The sequence below is a fragment of the Panthera uncia genome, chromosome F1 (genome assembly GCF_023721935.1).
Source record: "Panthera uncia isolate 11264 chromosome F1, Puncia_PCG_1.0, whole genome shotgun sequence".
Classification (NCBI taxonomy): domain Eukaryota; kingdom Metazoa; phylum Chordata; class Mammalia; order Carnivora; family Felidae; genus Panthera; species Panthera uncia.
In genome coordinates this window covers 14332730-14350348 of record NC_064813.1, presented here as the reverse complement: position 1 = coordinate 14350348, position 17619 = coordinate 14332730, and the positions used below count along the sequence as shown (strand labels likewise).

Genomic DNA, 17619 nt, shown 5'->3' with positions numbered 1-17619 from the left:
AGGCCGGTATTTGTGGCTACCTAAGAAGGGGTTCACTGGGACTTGGCAGCCTTTGGCTGCACTCACATGAATGTCTCCAAACCTCAGCTGTTTACCTTTTACCATCCCAGCAGGATACCCCTTCTATCTTCACATTTCGGCTCTGGATGCCTTCTCAGGCAGTTCTGGCTCTAGTGCCCCTGAAGCCTCCCAAGATGGAGCTCAGACTTTTCCATTTGAATAAGCAAAGAAAGTGATCCTGATTCGCCTTACTGTGTGTATCAAATGAAAGAAAAATTGGAGGTGGCTTCAGTTAATACGGGAGCATGTGAGATGATGGATAAAGTCGCTAAAATGATAGCCTATGCTGCACTAAACCCCTGAGTTGTACCACCCCAAGGAATGACCCACCCCCACCTTCACCAACCCAGTGTTGGCTTCTCTAGAAGATGAGACGCAGGTCAACACTGAAGCTGGAGTTAGATGGTATCCTTTTTTTTTCTATTAATAGCAAGTGGACATAAGAATAATGCAGGGCTGCTGCCAGGAGAAGGCAGGTGGTTTAGGAAGCCTGTGGGGTGGAAGGTTCAGGCCTTCGGCGAGGCCATTCCAGGGTTGTGGGCATGCAACTCCTTCCCCACATTAACTGGTACTGTTAGGACTGCCTGAGATGGGATGATCTACTTTGTGCCCCATTTCCATGAAGATTCTTCAGCAAGTAGATTACGGGGCTCTTTAGAAAGAATGAGGCAGGGCCGTATGGCATGGAGAGGACCCAGGAAGGAAAATGGCATAGATAAAGGCCAGTGAAGCCTGGGGAGGGGACAGGTGGGCTGGTGTGAAGGGAGCATGTCAAGGCCATAAGCAGCATGTGAAAAGAGAAAGGGGCAGACAGTGGGAACGTGTTCAGATAATTTAGAACCTATTTTAGGGATTAAACTTTTCATCCTACTACTGTGGGGGTTGTATGTCCCCCAATACAAGTACTCTAAAAATGCAAACCTGTTGAGATGTCATTACAGGAATGTTTGGATTCAGTCTTGGCTTTTGGTGGAGGAAGACTCATCATTCTGTTCGGAAGAAGCAAGAAAACACATTAGTTATGTGACCAAAGCTCAGTGGAAAGGAATGTACCTTTACACATTTTAAAACACAGATGCTAAAACAAAACAAAACAAAACAAAACAAAACAAAACAAAACAAAACAAAACAAAAACACAGATGCTGTCTTGAGTCTGGCACCTGTTAACCTGGCGCTTAGACCGCTTGGCCGCAGTGCGAGATGACTGGACCAGAGGCTGCTGCATCTCAGGTTCTTCTTGCTTTATGGATTTTGATAAAAACTTCATTGAAGAAAATATCTTATTCACTGTCAGAACATGTATGGTCTAAAAACAGAAGGAACCAAGAATCCTCCAGTGTCCAGAAAAACATAACAACTCTTCCAGATCAGTAATCTACCCTCCAAGTGCAAAGCAGAATATTTTGGTTAGAACCTTCGTATTTCATCTCATCTCATCTCATCTCATCTCATCTCATCTCATCTCATCTCATCTCATCTCATTTCATTTCATGTATTTTTGCTTTAAAAATCCCTTTTTATTCCCATCAATATAATTCTGTTTGACTAATTTCTCTACTTTTGAGTGTTACTAAAGCAAAACAGAAACCATTTGGAAACACTTTGTTGTTAATCCAACTTCGATTAAGTAAAATTTTATACAGATTTTTACAGTTTTTTTAGGTTTTTTTTAAAGTTCTTATTTTAATCACCTGGTGCTCATCACAACAAATGCATTCTTTAATCCTCATCCCCTATTTCACCCTCCAATTTTACAGAAAATGTCTTCACCACATCCTATTTCTCCCGGCAGCTAAGGCTGTGGAAGTGACCCTCGACCAAAACGCATATGAGCCCAAACCATTTCTATATTAAATTGCTTAATTTCTAAAGGCTGACAAATCTGTAAACTTTGATGGGATATCTAAGTCTCTACACTCATTTCATGGTTTCTATTTCTACAAAGATTTTCCAAGATTATTTTTACTTTGTTACCAAAAATATGGCCCATCTGGCCAGTTTATTTTACTCAACTGTCATTAGAGGATTCAGTGGGACTAAGAAAAAAAATCCCTTCTATCACCCATGTTGAGCAAACCAGAAGGTGGTATTTGTCAGACTGAATAATTTAAGGTTTGTTTGCACTATAATTCAACAAATATATATCCCTCCACTAATATTTCCTCTCTGTCTTTCTTTTTCCCTCTCTTCCTTCTTTCTTTCATTCCTTTCCTTCATTCCTTCCATTTTACACACATCCTTTAATTTTTACAATGGTTACAATTTAAGTCACTTTTGTTTTGAGAATGAGAGAGAGAGAGAGAGAGAGAGAGAGAGAGAGAGAGAGAAGCGGGGCTCACTCAAAGCAGGACTCAAGCTCATCCCATGTGGGACTTGAACTCATGAACTGTGAGATCATGGCCTGAGCCAAAGTCAGATGCTTAACAACTGAGCCACCCAGGCACCCTAAAGTCACTTTTTAAAAACTATTTTTTCAGTAAGTACAATTCTACCTGAGACTCATAAACTGTGAGGACCAATTTAATAAGCTACAGATAGAACCAGGATCTTACTTTATAGTCACACTAGCTAAATCTCAAACAGAAGTGGTCTGTTTTCCTTCAATACATTGAAAAAAAAAATGACCAACCTAATGATACTTCAGGTTAGTGTTGACATGATTTTAGGGTTGGCTCAACCCTTAGTCTAGCTCAAAAAGAATAAATCAGCTAATTGTTTAAAATCAACTAATGATTCTGGAATTTGGGACTTTATTTAAAATACCAAACTTGCAAGATAAATAAACTGGGGCAACAAATTTCAAAAATTCTTTCATTGGAGCGTGAAACTTTTGCTCAGAAATCTCAGACTTTAGATATTTCAGTTTTCCATTTAAAGTTGATAAATAATATTTAGTCGAATTCCTTTTATTATGGTCTCATAGGAGCCTTTTAAAAGTATAGAGTCAGTGTAGGTCAATGTTATCAGTGCTGGAGCCTGTCGAGTTCAAATACACTACCCATTTCCTCCCTGACCATATCTCTTGGGGCCAGGCACCCAGGACATGGGCTTCGTGCCTCTGAGTCCACATCTCAGCTTGGAGTGAATTTCATAAAAGGAATCATAGCATCTACTGCTGTCCAACATAGGGTTACCAAAAACAAACAAACAAAAAAACCAAAAAAACCCACAACTATTTGTTTTCCCATATTATTTCCCTCTATATGGGGAAAAAAAGTTGAAGATTGTCATTAGATCACATATAACTTTTTTGATTAGTCACATTAAATCTGACTATGACTGTAAAGGAAGTCTACCTATATTGGTGCTTTATCCAGGATGAGTTTGCAGTTTGAGTTTTTTAATGAAGTAAAAACGGAGTCTTTCTTCCCTTTCTGACAGCTGAATACAGAATAAAAAAAAAATCCTGAAATCCAACTCATCAAAAGTCTGACTGGATTTTATTTTTTATGTACTTGACCTTGTTAAGAAAGCAGCAAATGACCACCACACAAACTGATGACAGCAATTTTTTTTTTTTTTTTTTTTTTTTTTTTTTTAGTAAAAAGTAGCAGAGGATGTCCTGGACTGAGAACAGATTACGTGGGATCTCCCATACCTTCTCAACACAGAAGTCATCTGCATGGAGAATGTGTACTCAGTTCTGCCTGAGTTACCAAAGGAATCTTCTTTCCTCCCCCTCGTACTGTTCTTGGGGAGGTGGAAAAGCAGATTATACTTTCCACCATAATTTCAATAGTTGTTCAAGCAAAAGGATGAAAACAACGATTTTGGTCTAACTATCTTGTTTAAACAGGAAATGAAACCGGTCAAGAAGCCTATTCTCTAAGCATTCCCTGAACATTCTACTTCCTATGTTTCTCAATCCACTGTCCTGTGTCCCCAAACTGATGTAATAAGAATTAAAATGATGTCCACATTGAAATCTTAGACTTACCTATGACTCATTAAATTCTCAAAGGATAGCTTCAGATTATGAGGGATTATCAAAGTTCTTGGTTGTACCTGAGGAAGAAAGTCTCATTTAGAGCAGTGCCCCAACCTGTATTCCAATTTAAATAAATAATGCACCACCTTAGCGAACTCAAGTTGTATCTAGTATTAGAATCATTCACATATTGTTTTGTGACATGAATGAACCAGAGGGGATCACCTACCCACAACTCATAAGGTCTATGCTCTTCCCAGGTTATCAGATTTTAAGGTTAGAAACCTCAAGATTGGTAAACCCTCCCATTCTCTTCGTGGAGCTCACCTCCAATATCCTTCAGGTCTCAGAGCACCTGTCAGCCCCTCACAGCCCCTCACAGACACCACTGACTCCCGGACCACTGTTAGGTAGTCCTCTACCTTCCATTCTCACTGTTCCCTAGGCTTCCTCTATCAGAATATTCCTAAGGTTTTTATTGTATTTACTTGCTTGATGTCTGGTTTCCCTCATAGACTTTCAGCCTCACCAGGGCAGAGACCATGTCTCTGTTTTTGTACTTCCAGGTTCTAACACAGTGACTGTTTAAGAAGTATTTATTGATCAAATTTGTGAATGAATGAACCCCCTTTGAAGCACACTGGAAAGTTTTAAGTGTGTCCTTCACATAGGACTAAAATAAATTATACGGTTACAGTATTCCCGATTAAGACATTATTTTCTTGAACTTTTCCAGGTTTGTTACTAGCACTAGACATTGGTTTTCTTTGGGGGCTCAGGCTTTCACTGAGAATCATATTCCCCCCTTATTTCTCAAAAGGTATTGTAGCCATGACAATGAAAAGACAGTAACAAAATGTGAGTGCAGATGTTCAGCTGGGCTACTCATTGAGTGACTTGCGATTTAAATTCATGACAGAGCAAGGGTGCCTGGTGGCTCAGTCAGTTAAGCGATTAAGTGGTAAAGTGGTTAAGCATCCACCTTCGGCTCAGGTCATGATCTCAAGGTCTGTGAGTTCAAGCCCCATGTCTGGCTCTGTGCTGACAGCCCAGAGCCTGGAGCCTGCTTCAGTTTTGTGTCTCCCTCTCTCTCTGCACCTCCCCTGCTTGTGTTCGTTCTCTCTCTCAAAACTAAAAAAATAAATAAACTTATGACACAACAAAACTGCAAATTAAGGACCTTCAGAAGTGCTTGCAAATAGAGAAAAATCTGAATATTAAATCTATAGAAATGCCAAGCACCTACTGTATTTAAGCAGATTGTTGTAACTCTTTAGTTGAGGGAAAGTGAGGGGAGGGGTAAGAAGGAATGATCTGGTAACAGGAGCATCTGGGAGTGGTGAGGGCAGCAAAGACTTCGGTGAGAACCTGAGAAGAGGTTTCTAGATACATAGAAGGGATGAGAATGAAGGAGACACACTGCTTTTTTCCAAGTTTCTTCTGAAGTTGGCTCCGTTCCAAAGAAATATGGAGGAAACTCTCTACCTTCTCCTGATTAGCATGACCCCTTTTCAAAAGCCCCTAAATCCAGCTAGTACTACTGTATGCATGACTGGGCTACAGGGGCTCCCCCAGAACAAAGCTACCATTTTGTCCCTGAGAAGAAGTGCGTCATGTGGTCAACTCCTATTCAGTCTTGAAAACCCTGCATGGTCTTCTTGGAAGACTTCCTGGATATCCACTTTCCATGCTCGGCCCACCGGGTCCATTTCTGTTTCTATTCATCATTTTATTGTCATTATTTGTTTATCTGTTGGCTCCTTAAAGGCAAGGCTTATGTCTTATTCTTTTATTTACTTATTTTGCCTTCATAGCCTAAGCACCTGGCCCATGGTAAGCAATCAATACATATTTGTTTCAATGAACTGAATTACATAGACTTTTGAAACCAGTTAATTTACATATGTTAGAGAATGCCTCTAACTTCCTACAGTATGTTCACCTTGACATCCTACTCTGAAGGGGCTTGAAAGTGTGTATTAGAGAACAACGCAGATAACAGAAGGACTACAAAATAGATGTTTTAAGGGGAAGCTCAGCTGTTTGGAGCAGAGAAGTGGCAAGAGACAGTTTACATAAAAGTTAGGCGGATACCCCTGGTGACTCACAACCATAACTTTCAGTAGGCATTACTTCCACACTAAATAGTTGAGCTCCTGGTGTGGGGTACTCATGCAGGTATATTAGTAGTTTATACATGCCAGGTCCTGTTTAGGATTTTTCTGTTTTCGGTATTCATCCACTTTATGCTTTTATTTTTTTAAATATTTTTCTAGTGCTAATCTTTTTGTAAATCCAGACACCATAAGATTCACCATCTCAGCGTACAACTCAGTAGTTTTTAGTAGTGTCACAAAGTCGGACAACCATTGCCACTATCTACTTCCAGAAGATTTTCATCAGCCCAGAAACTCTGTCCTCATTAGCACTCATTCTTCAAGTCCTTGGCAACCATTACCCGTTTTCTATTTCTATAGATTTGCCAATGCTGGACATTTCATATAATGAAATTAATATAACACGTGGCCTTTACTGCCTGGTTTCTTGTACATAACGAAATGTTTTCAAGCTTTATCCAGGTTGTAGCATATAGAAGTACTTTCTTTTCATGGCTGAATAATATTCCATTGTATGGATTGAATCACATTTTGTTTAAGCATTTATCAGTTGATAGACCATTGAGGTATTTTCATTTTTTGGCTATTATGAATAACGCTGCTATGAACATCCTTGTACAAGTTTGTGTATGGACATATGTTGTCAGTTCTCTTGTGTATATATCTAGGATGGAATTGGTGGGTCATACGGTGACTCTACAGTTTGAGGAATTGCCAAACTGTTTCCTAAAGCAGCTGCATTCTTTTACATTCCTGCCATGTGTGGGGGTCCCAGTTTCTCCATATCCTTGTCAACACTTGTTGTTGTCCACTTTTTTATTACAGCTGTTCTTGTGGATATAAAATAATATCTCATTATGGTTTTGATTGCATTTTCCTAAAGGCTAATGATGTTATGGATCTTTTCATGTGTTCATTGGCCATTTATATATCTTCTTTGGAGAAATGTTTTTTGAAATTTCTTGTCCAATTTGAAATCGGGATGTTTGTTTTTTATTGTTGAGTTGTAAATAGGGTTTTTTGGGGTATATTTTGGATTCATTTTTTTTCCCATTCTGTGCATTGTGTTTTCATGTCCTTCATGGTGTTCTTTGCAGCAAAAAAGTTTTTAAGCTTGATGAAGTTGAATTTATGTATTTTTGTTGTTATTTGTGCTTTTGGTAACATATCTAAGAAACCATTGCCTTATTCAAGGTCATGAAGATTTACCCGTTTTCCTCTAGAAGGTTTATGTTCCAGCACTTACAATTAGGTCTTTGATCCATTTGTAGTTATTTTTTGTATATGATGTGAGGAAGGGCACAGCTTCACTGTTGTGCATGTGAATATAGAGTTGTCTAGGTACCATTTACATTAATTTATGTAAATGTAAATTACATTTATATTAAATTGTCTTGACACCTTTGTTAAAAATTAGCTGTTTGGGACCTCTTATTCTAATTCTTCTGGAGACCCCGGATGTATGTAATTAAATTTGATTTTCTCCTGTTAATTTTTTTAACTGTTCAAAAATGTAAGGTTCTATTTCTGGACTCTCAATTCTGTCCCCATGATCTATATGTTTATCCTTAGGCCAGTACCACAAAGTCCTGATTACTGTAGCTTTATAGTAAGTTTTGAAATCAGGAAGTGTGAGTCCTGTAACTTTGTTCTTCTTTTTCAAGATTGTCTTAATTATACTGCATCTATTGCATTTCCATATGAATTTTAAGATCTGCTTGTCGGTTTCTTCAAAAAACTCATATGAGATTTTGAGAACGATTGTACTGAACGTGTAGACCAATTTGGGAGTATTGCCAGCTTAACAATGCCAAGCATTCCAATCTGTAATTATGGTTTTTTTTCCATTTGTTTAGGTCTTTTAAAATTTCTTTATATGATATTTTATAGCTTCTGATGTACAAGTCTTGCATTCATTTTGTTAAATCTATTCCTAAGTATTTTAATTTTGTGATGCTATTGTAAATGGAATTGTTTTCTTAATTTCATTTTTGAATTGTTCATTGCTAATATATAGAAATAGAACTGATTTTTGTATACTATCTTGTATCCTGTAACTCTGCTATACTCATGTATTAGTTTTAATTGTTTTTTGTGGGTCCCTTAGGACTTTATGTATATAAAATTATGTCATTTGCAAATATAGTTTTATGTCTTCCTTTCTAGTCTGGTTGCCTTTTTTTTTTTTTTTTTCTTGTCTTAACTGCCTTAACTGGAACATGCAATACACGTTAAACAGAAGTAGCAAGAGCGGACATCCTGGTCTTGTTCCTGATCTAAGGGGAAACTACCCAGTCTTTCTTCATGGAGTATGACGTTAGCTGTGGGTGTTCCAGAGATGCACTTTATCAGGTCAAGGAAGTTGCTTCTATTTCTAGGACTCTTTCTCTATCTACCCCAGCATCTACGTCCAACCCCCTCCTGAGAAAGGAGGGTGGGGGTCTCAGTGACTCCAGCAGCTGTGCAGTACCCCCAACCCCAGGAGGAGCTTGAGGCTCTATTGCACATAGTGAAGCAGGGATATTTCATGCTCATTTTCTAACTTTCTATAGTTTCCTACCAGATGTGCGTGCACTGGTTCTGACTTTCGTGTTTGAGGTCCTTCTTTTGGGGATCTGCAGCAAATGGTAAAACCACAGCGTGTGGTTCTACTCCAGTCAGGTCCGGGCAAGGGCAAAGGTCAAAGAGGTCTTGAGAAAGAGAACAGTGCCGAAGTCCCAAGTGAGCCAGCTGGCCAAGCCGGCTGGGGCCCCAGGGTCAGTGCATTCTAAATGTGGACACAGTGATTCCAGGAATAAGACCAGGAGAAGTCCCAATCCCAGTCTCCCAGATTCTGGTGGTGCTAACATTGAACCCTGTGATCCTCATGAAGTAGAACATGAACACAGATTGTAACATTCAGATACACTTCTGTTGGTAGCTCAGTTACATTTCCGAATCCCACACAAAAATTTCACAAAACTGCAGGTCTCTTTCATATCCCAGTAGTCAAAGCACTTTCGCCATTAACATGTCGAAGGAGCCTGTCACCTGTTTGTCTTCCACTCCTGGCCCTTCCTCTTGTTGCACATCAGCCCAGAGTCAAAGGAGAATCATTGGATATCAGAATTGTAGAGACCCTGCTCAACTCCTACCCTAAACCTAACCATTTAGTGAAATTAACCTTTGACCCAAGCCAGACTGGCCCTAACCGTAACCCTTAAACCGACCCAGTCCTAACTCTGACCTGTATGGCATCCGTGCGGACACGGTGCGGACACAGGCCTCTTTCTGCGGCAGCTCTGACAGATGGTAGGGCTTTGTCCTTGTGTCCTCCATTTCCCCTTGCTGTCCTCTTTCTTTTCTTTTTAATTAAAAAGATTTTTAAAATTTATTTTTGTTGGGGGGGGAGGGGCAGAGAGAGAGGGAGAGGGAGAATCCCAAGCAGGATCCGCACTGTCAGCGAGTAGCCTGACTCAGGCCTGGAACTCACGCACCATGAGATCATGACCTGAGCCGAAATCAAGAGTCAGATGCTTAATGGACTGAGCCACCCAGGTACCCCTCCTCTTTCTTTTCTTAATACTCCTTCATTCCCCACCATTCTGCATCCCCAGTTACAGACACCTCCCACTAGCTAGAAAGTACTATAGAATCTCTCCTTAGCCTTTATGCTGAGGTGCTGGTTGAACTGATAGACCCAAAGATTAAGCTGCTTATTTCATGACTGTAATGGTAGAGGCAGATTGTGTATGTGTGTGTGTTGTGTTGTGTTATGTTGTGTTGTGTTGGGGAAATTTGAGGGGGGAGAAGTTCCATAATCTCCTGAACCACTATAGGTATGAGGTTACCTTAGGATCTCAAAGTAAAGTGACTCATCTCATCTCTTTCCCTCTGACTCATCTGCCTTAATTTATCTTTTGGTTTGTTGAAAATGGGGAGGGTTTATCATATCGTGTCAGGTAATAGTGCCCCCAGGGCCAACAGGTACTTATTTGCAGCCCTTATCAAGGCCTTCCCTGCAGAAAGCATGGTCTCGCATCACTGGGCTCTGGTGGGGAAGGGGTATTGCTGTGCCCTGGGATGCCCCAGCTCCTTCTGTCATCCCACTGACCTACCATTTTTATTTCTTGACATGTGGAGCATAGCTGCTTGCTTCTGATCAGCATGGGGTTACTCTTGTCCCTCCCGGCCTGAGGAGAGAGAGAAACAGAGAGAGGTAAGGAAATGGTGGGGGTATCTGGGGCAGCAAAGAAGGGGAAAGGGGTGGAGGAGTAAGAGAGGTAATAGTTATTCCTTCCATAAAACAGAGAGGGAGTCTCTGGTCTCAGCCCCATCCCGGGTGGACACAGAGTCCAGGCTTGGCTGCAGCTGGTAGGTTCAGAAAGAGTTGAGGCAGGGGGATGAGCCACAGACTAGTCAGTGACCTCAGGACCCCTGCATACAGTAGTACAGGCACAGCTTACCCTTTTTCACTCACACTGACCTCAGAGTCACGAGGCAGGTTCATAGAACGTGTATAATATGGGGGAGAGGGGTCACAGGGACAAACAGAAAATGACTATGAATTAACACCCTTTCCTGTCATTTGATTGTCTGTTGACCTGTTAGTACGTGTGTGTACACCGTGCCCTGACCCCTTCCTGCTGCCGGGAGGGATAGGAAATGGGAAGAGGAGGAATACACCTATGCAGCATAGGGGGGTACCTGGGGTGCACTCCTAAGACCCTCAGTGGACTGGTCCACAAGTGGCTTTGTCCTCTGAGAGACATAAAGCGTTTGGACAAGGCATTATTACTGAAGGTTTGAGGACTGAAAACTAGGGACAAAGTTGGATTCTTTTGACAAATATTTAAAATACATTTCATTTTTATAGGCCATTTAAAAAGAATCAACTGAGTATTACAATGTTGTGGGTTGGTATGTTAAAGCATACCAGTGAACAACTCGACTCATTCATTCAACAACAGGCATTTATTGTGAGGCCACCCTGTGGAGGGTGCTGGGCTGGGGCCACAAAGATGAATAAGACATTTTCTGGCCCTAAGGAAGGCCAGGGAAAAATACAAATTCATTCATTTGTCCATTCATTAGGTACCGGGGTCCCTGAAGTAAATAACACACAGCTTCTGACCTCAAGGGGCTTACCACTCGGCAGACTGTGTTCGAGGAAGCACACGGTGTGGAGGGTGTGGTGACAAATATGTTGAGGCCACAGTGAAACTGAAAAAAGCCATAGAGCTCACCTGGATGGGGGTGGGGTGGGGCATAGAGGGAATGGCTGAGACGGGCTAAAGGAGCAGGCAATTCTGGGGTAGGTGTTGGTGAACAAGGTGTGGGGAGGGCATTCCAACCCAGGAAACGCCACAACAGCAGGGAAGAAGGACCCATCAGATTGGTTCGGAGAACTGAGGCTAGCTGAGAGTGGACTGTTGTCTGGTATGGGGAGTGGGGAGTGAGAGAGGCCAGAGACACAGAGACTTCTGGGCTTCTGGCAGATTCCACCTTCTGCCAGATCTTCCCTGAGACCCTGGGGGTGGTACCTCTGGGGGCTCCTCCTTCCCTCCCTCCCATCTGTGAGTTCTGAGACTAAGACGCATCTCTGAAGCTGTGATCCAAGGTTGGACGCACTAGATATCACAGAAGCAGTGATGATACTCCTGGGCCTTCAGAAAAGAGAGACCATGTCCCACAGCAGGAATGGGGAAAGGCTTCAAGAAGTGGCATTTGCACTTAAAGGGTTAGGGAAGTATGCACAGGTGGGCATGGGAAAGGGAGAATCCTTGGGCAGGTTTGTTTTTGGTGGCGTTATAAGCAGACTCTTGTCTTTCCCACAGGACATTCCTTCCCCTTTTCCAGACTTCTGGCTTCTACATTAGAGTTCATCGCAAATCAAGCAACAAACATATTTGAGAGATCTCAAAGGTGCATAGCAGGGTCTTGCCAGGTTAATGACGACTGCAGATGTGACTGCAGAGTTCCATAACCATGATGACTGTCATCCCCTAGAATCTGAAGACAAAATGGTTTATATATTGTCCTGCCCAGCCTTGTTAGCTCCTCATCCATTAAGACATAGCTTCAGTGTTACTTTCTCAGAAAGTCTTTCTCCTGACCCTCTTACCATTTTGCATACCCTAATCTGAGTTGGGTGCCTGCCTTTCTGATTCCATCACAGACTTGATATAGCTTTTTTTTTTTTTTAATATTTTTAAATTTATTTTGAGAGAGAGAATCCAAAGAAGGCTCCATACTGTCAGTGCAGAGCCTGACGTGGGACTTGATCTCACAAACCGTAAGATCATGACCTGAGCCGAAATTAAGAGTTGGACACTCAACTGACTGAGCCACCCATGCACTCCGAGTTGGGTGCATATTTGCTTTTTGTTGCATTTTGTACTGTTAGTCTTTCTTTCTTTCTTTCTTTCTTTCTTTCTTTCTTTCTTTCTTCTGCTTCTTCTTCTTTTTTTAAATAGGCTTATTTCCTCCACCAGACTGAGAGTTCTTGAAAAGCAAAAACATGTGTCAAAGATCTTTGCATCCCTAGAGCCCATCACAGAATCTGGCACACAGTAGGCATTCAACACAGGATGGCTGAATGGATGAATCACTGAAAGCGTTTTAAAGTATCACCTATACATACACACATGTGTGTACAAGGAAGTCGATGCAAACAATTTGGGATTCCATGCCCTGTAGGCCCCAGCTTCCTCCTTCCTGCCGTGCTTTCCTTCCTAGCCCTGGAAACTTCTGTAGCATCTGCTTCTCACTCTTGGTCTCCTTAAGGCCAGCTCAGCAGCAGTAGCAGGACTGGAGAGTGAATTGTCTGGTGGTTCGGAGCACAAGCCCCTGGTTATGTCATCTGTGGAGTCAGAGCCACCAAGAAAAGCAGCTCTGAAATGTTAATGGGGTTCTCATTTTCCAGGCAGCTGCCCCAAGATAGCAGATGGAAGCTGTGATGAGAAAGTGAGAGAAACCTTCTGTAGCCCGGCTGAGGAATGAAGCACCCTTGGGCTGGGGCCCAGAAGCCCCGCTTCCCATTTCACAACCGGACACATCCTGATATTGGAGGTTAATATCTGGTGAGTTTCCTAAGCTCTGGCTCATCCCCCAAGTCCTTGGCCTCCTTGAATCTTTGATAAAGAAACAGAAAAGTATGTTTCCCTTCCTCTCCCTCTCTCCACCTCTCTCTCTCTCTCCCTCTCTCTGTGTGTGTCTCACACACACACACACACACACACACACACGTACCTCTCCACATAACAAAAACCAAAAATGTAAGCACCCGATGGTCATTTTAGAAACAGCTATCAGAAGCATGTCTGGGGAGCACTGACAAATTTGCCTCCAACCTTCCTGCCTTTTGACACCTCTGTTCCTTTTCTCCTTTCTGCTCTTGCCTTAAATGAGAGACACCTCATTGGTCACCTCTAGTTCAACTCTTTCAATGGATGAAGTGAGGAAATTGTGGTCCAGAAGGGTTAAGAGACTTGTCAGCCCATGTATTTAGTTTCAGTAAGTCAGAATTTCCTTAGATAAAGGGTCAAATGAAGACCATCTTTCCTCAGGGACAAAGTGGACTCTTAGGACCCATATGAAGGCGTAATGATTCCTACATCTCTTTGAAAAAGGTGGTGATCAGAGAGGTATTTTCAATATTAAAAAAAAACCTATGATAATTACACATTTTCCTGCTATCTGATAATAACAGCCATCTCAATTAGAGAATAAAGCTGAATATGGTTTTTAAAAATTTTTTTAAATGTTTATTTATTTTTGACAGAGAGAGAGACAGAGCATGAGCGGGAGAGGGTCAGAGAGAGAGGGAGACACAGAATCCGAAGCAGGCTCCAGGCTCTGAGCTGTCAGCACAGAGCCCGACACGGGGCTTGAACTCACGGACCGCGAGATCATGACCTGAGCCGAAGTCGGACGCTCAACTGACTGAGCCACCCAGGCGCCCCCAAAATAAAGCTGAATATGGTTTTTAAAACACTCATATGGTTGACTAGGAAACATTTCAAACATACATGAAATATTGTCAACAACTGTGCACCTACTGTCCAGACTTACTAATTTTGGGTTTTATTTCAGGTCAGTGGTGTCATTTTTAAAATCATTTTTTGTTGTTACATGTGCTTGATCAATATAAAGAGGAAAAGGACCTAGGAGTATGCAAAGTAGTTTCCGTGGTGATCACAAGCTTTCAAAATTTAAGATTCAGTGAGAAAGAAACACTCAAACGAGTCCTTGGTGGTAAGAAAACCGTAAGTTGCCCTCCTATACATTCTCCCAGCTGAGTCTCTGCTGCTACAGTGTCTTTAACGGGGGCTTTTTGTCACAGGTCCGCTAAAAGCAAAAGAGGTACTGCTCTTGTCTGGACTCGGACTCATTAGGCTAGAACAGCAAACCCAGATCAAAGACTGGAGACAGGGAGTGGGGGGCAGGCGCGGAGAGACTGGGGTGGCATTTTCTGCTCCATTGGTAACCAAGAACTTGAGCTCGGTGACACCCAGCCCAGCAAGTAGGCCAAGGGGTCCCAGGGGGACCCCAGCTGGAGTCCCCAGATGGCCCGATCCGTCTGCTCTGCCTTGCAGGGAGCTCTGAGCAAGGACCTCTCGGCCTCAGTTGTCCAGCTACTGGAATACCCTTGGCTGCCCACGGCACCTGGAGAAGTCACGAGTGGATGCCTGCAAATGGCAGGTGAAAGTCGTGCCTTGTAAAGACCCCGCTCCAAGGAGGATGTTTACATGGGGCCGTGTGGAGGCTGCTTTCTTTGTGTTCATTTTCTACTTTTCTTCTTTATTAGCTCTGCCTCTCCTCTTGTGGTTCCTTTTTCTGGTATTTTGTCCCCCTCCCTACCTCTGTTTCTGTTTTGCTGTTTGTCTTCCTCTTCCCGGGTCTTTCAGTCTCTGAGCCTCTGTTTCCTTTCTGTCTCTCTTTAGTGAGAACTGCTCCAGACACACAGACCACGGCATCTGCTCCAGGACTGCCCCTGGGCAGGGCAGGAGGGCCACTTGGAGTGTGGATGTTCAGGGTTCTGCCCTTTGACCTGTGACTGGAAGAGGAAGGGAGCCAGTTGGCAGGACCTTTGCACCTGTGCCCAGAGGCCAGGGCCCCTAGCTGGCTGTAAGGCCACCGCAGCCTCCTGGCGGGTCCCTGATTTAGAGGATAAAAGAAGCCATAGAGTGTCCACAGGGCATTCCACTCCCACCAGATACTTTCTTTCCAGAAAGGAGCAGCTGCGGGCTGAGCCCGGGTTCACCTCACAGGGGACACGTGCTGTCCCCTCCGCCCCTCCCCCCCCCCCCGTGGTGGTGGCCAACTCTGTACAATCCTGTGCACACAGACCTCGTTGAAATAATTTTTATCTTCCTTTAGCCTCCCCGTCTATTTTAGGTACTTTCCCGCGTTTGGCTCTCTCTGTTCAACACAGCACAAGACATTCAGGTTTTGCCACTTCTTTGGGTCTTCATTTCCTTGTGAGGTCTCCTGTTTCACGTAAAACGTATATTAAATAGATTTATATGCTTTTCTCCTATCAACTTAACTCTCAGGCGCAGCCAAAACCCCTAAGACGGCAAAAGGTCCAATTTGTCTTCCCTACACCTACTTGCCTTTCTAATCTGTAGGGGCAACTGGCAACTGTGTTTCACACGCAGACACAGGAGGAGAGCGGGAGCAGCGGGGGCGTTTTGCTTTCTCCGCAGGAGTGATGGATTTGTGATCCCCCAGGGCTGCCTGAGACGGGCCTTCTTGGCTCAGCCTGCTCTTGCCTGCCTCCTAGTGGCCACTTCTGAGTACTGCAGGGACGAATTCTAAGCCCTGCAGAAGATTGGCCTCCCACCTGCCCCGGTCGTTATCAATGCCTTCCTCTCCCGCCTTTCCCGGCCAGCGGGTCTGGGGCTTAGAGTCTTAAAGCCTCGGAAGAGGCTCAGAGCAAACGAGGGATGAGGAGGCGCTCGGTGGCCGGAGAAAGGCTGTCTACATCAGAGGTTCAAAGAGACAGTGACTGGAAGGCTTTTTGCCGGTTCTGCAGCAATTGTCAGGTGGATCCTGTCCCCGCTCAGAACCCCCGGCGCATGTCATGGGGTCACTCGTACCTACATGCCTGTCCAGCGTATTGGGGGATTAGTGCCGTGACTCTCAAGCACAGCCCTGTCCCTGTCGGTCACGCGCCGAAAACCTGCAACGTCTCCTCGCTGCTCCTCGCCCTGGGCCCCGCTGCCCTCCCGCTGGACCCACCCGTCTGCTTGGTTCCCTTCCCTGCAAGCCCGCCGCTGCGGCCTGATTCCTTGACGTTAACAAGCCCTTCCTGCACGCTCAGGCCCCGCGTCTTTGCTCCCCGGGCGCTTCCCTCCACTGTGGAAGTACCTTCCAGATCGCATGCGGGCGCCACTTCCTCTGGAACCACTCCCTGGCGCTGTCGGCTCACCCCTCCTTTCCCTCCCACAGCCTCGCCTCTCGGGGACTTTGCCCGCCTCTGCTGGCGGCCGTGCACCTGTGCCGTCCACGCACCGTTCGCGGAGGCCGTATCTGACTCCTCTTCCTATCTGCGCTCAACCATAGAAGAAGGGCTCCGTAAGCGGCTGTCTACCTCTTGACACGAGGGCCGACCCAATGGTGGCTCGCAGAGCGGAGCTGTCACCACGGTGGGCGTCACCACGAGTGGGGCACTGTGCCAAGTGCTCAGGAATCCCGCCCTGGCACGCTAGCAGCCGCCCCGTGGGTACGTCTACTTTTCAGCTGAGAAACTGTTGGGACGCCAGGGGAGCTCTCTCCCTGGGTCTCAGGGCGCCGCGGACTTCACCCGCATCTTTAAGATAGGAACCCTCTGGGCGGTGGCATATAGGAGTGTCGCCTGGCAGCCGGTCATAGTTGATTTCTGTGAGGTGGAGGGAACATGAGGACAATATGAAAGTTCACGGGTGTAGGTTGTTGTAGGTGGGACACATGAGGGATCCAGGGCGGTGATGGGACAGTGTCAGAGGCTCCAGACACTGGGACTGGCTCTGGACACCAGCTGAGAAGTCCTGAAGGCCGTTGGGGCATATTTCTCAATAGGATTTGCCCCGCCCCCCTCCCCCCCCCCCCCCCCCCCGCCGCCGCCGCTTTTTGATGATTGTAACCTTTATTCTCAGTGCTGGTTCACTTAAGGTGGGGCGAGTGGGTGGTGCTTATTTGTTTCATTCTGCCAATATCTATGGGACAGTGATGACATTCCAGGCTTACGATCTGCTAAGGACACAGGAAATGCCTTTACATTTACATTCTATGTCATCCTAGAGCCACTAACGGTTTCTTTTCAATTAAAAAAAAATTGAGTACCTTAGATAAGACATCTGGAACTTGAAACAAAATAGGCAAATGCGTATCCTTCTTAGATGAAACCAGAAATGCAGAGGCGTGAGGAGACCTGAAGTAATCAAAACAAGAGCTAGTTAGATCATAGTCTCTGGTTTGAAGAGTCAAGCTGTTGGTTGTTTCAGAGATGCCGGGGTCCAAATGAGCAGCCCAAAATGTGCCACTTTGGC

At 44.2% G+C, this 17619-nt stretch overlaps 1 protein-coding gene across 3 annotated transcripts in view; it reads right to left on the bottom strand.

The window, feature by feature from the left end:
* CF1H1orf105 (chromosome F1 C1orf105 homolog) overlaps positions 1-17619 on the bottom strand; it is a 55988-nt gene that overhangs the window by 20382 nt on the left and 17987 nt on the right. For all 3 annotated transcript variants that reach the window (XM_049633963.1, XM_049633961.1, XM_049633962.1), the window contains 4 exons: positions 17414-17501; positions 10204-10278; positions 3999-4066; positions 982-1049 (listed from right to left, as the gene is read on the bottom strand). In XM_049633963.1, coding sequence (XP_049489920.1) covers positions 982-1049; positions 3999-4066; positions 10204-10254 — 187 coding nt within the window. In that variant the 5' untranslated portion in view covers positions 10255-10278; positions 17414-17501. The remainder of the gene's footprint in view (positions 1-981; positions 1050-3998; positions 4067-10203; positions 10279-17413; positions 17502-17619) is intronic.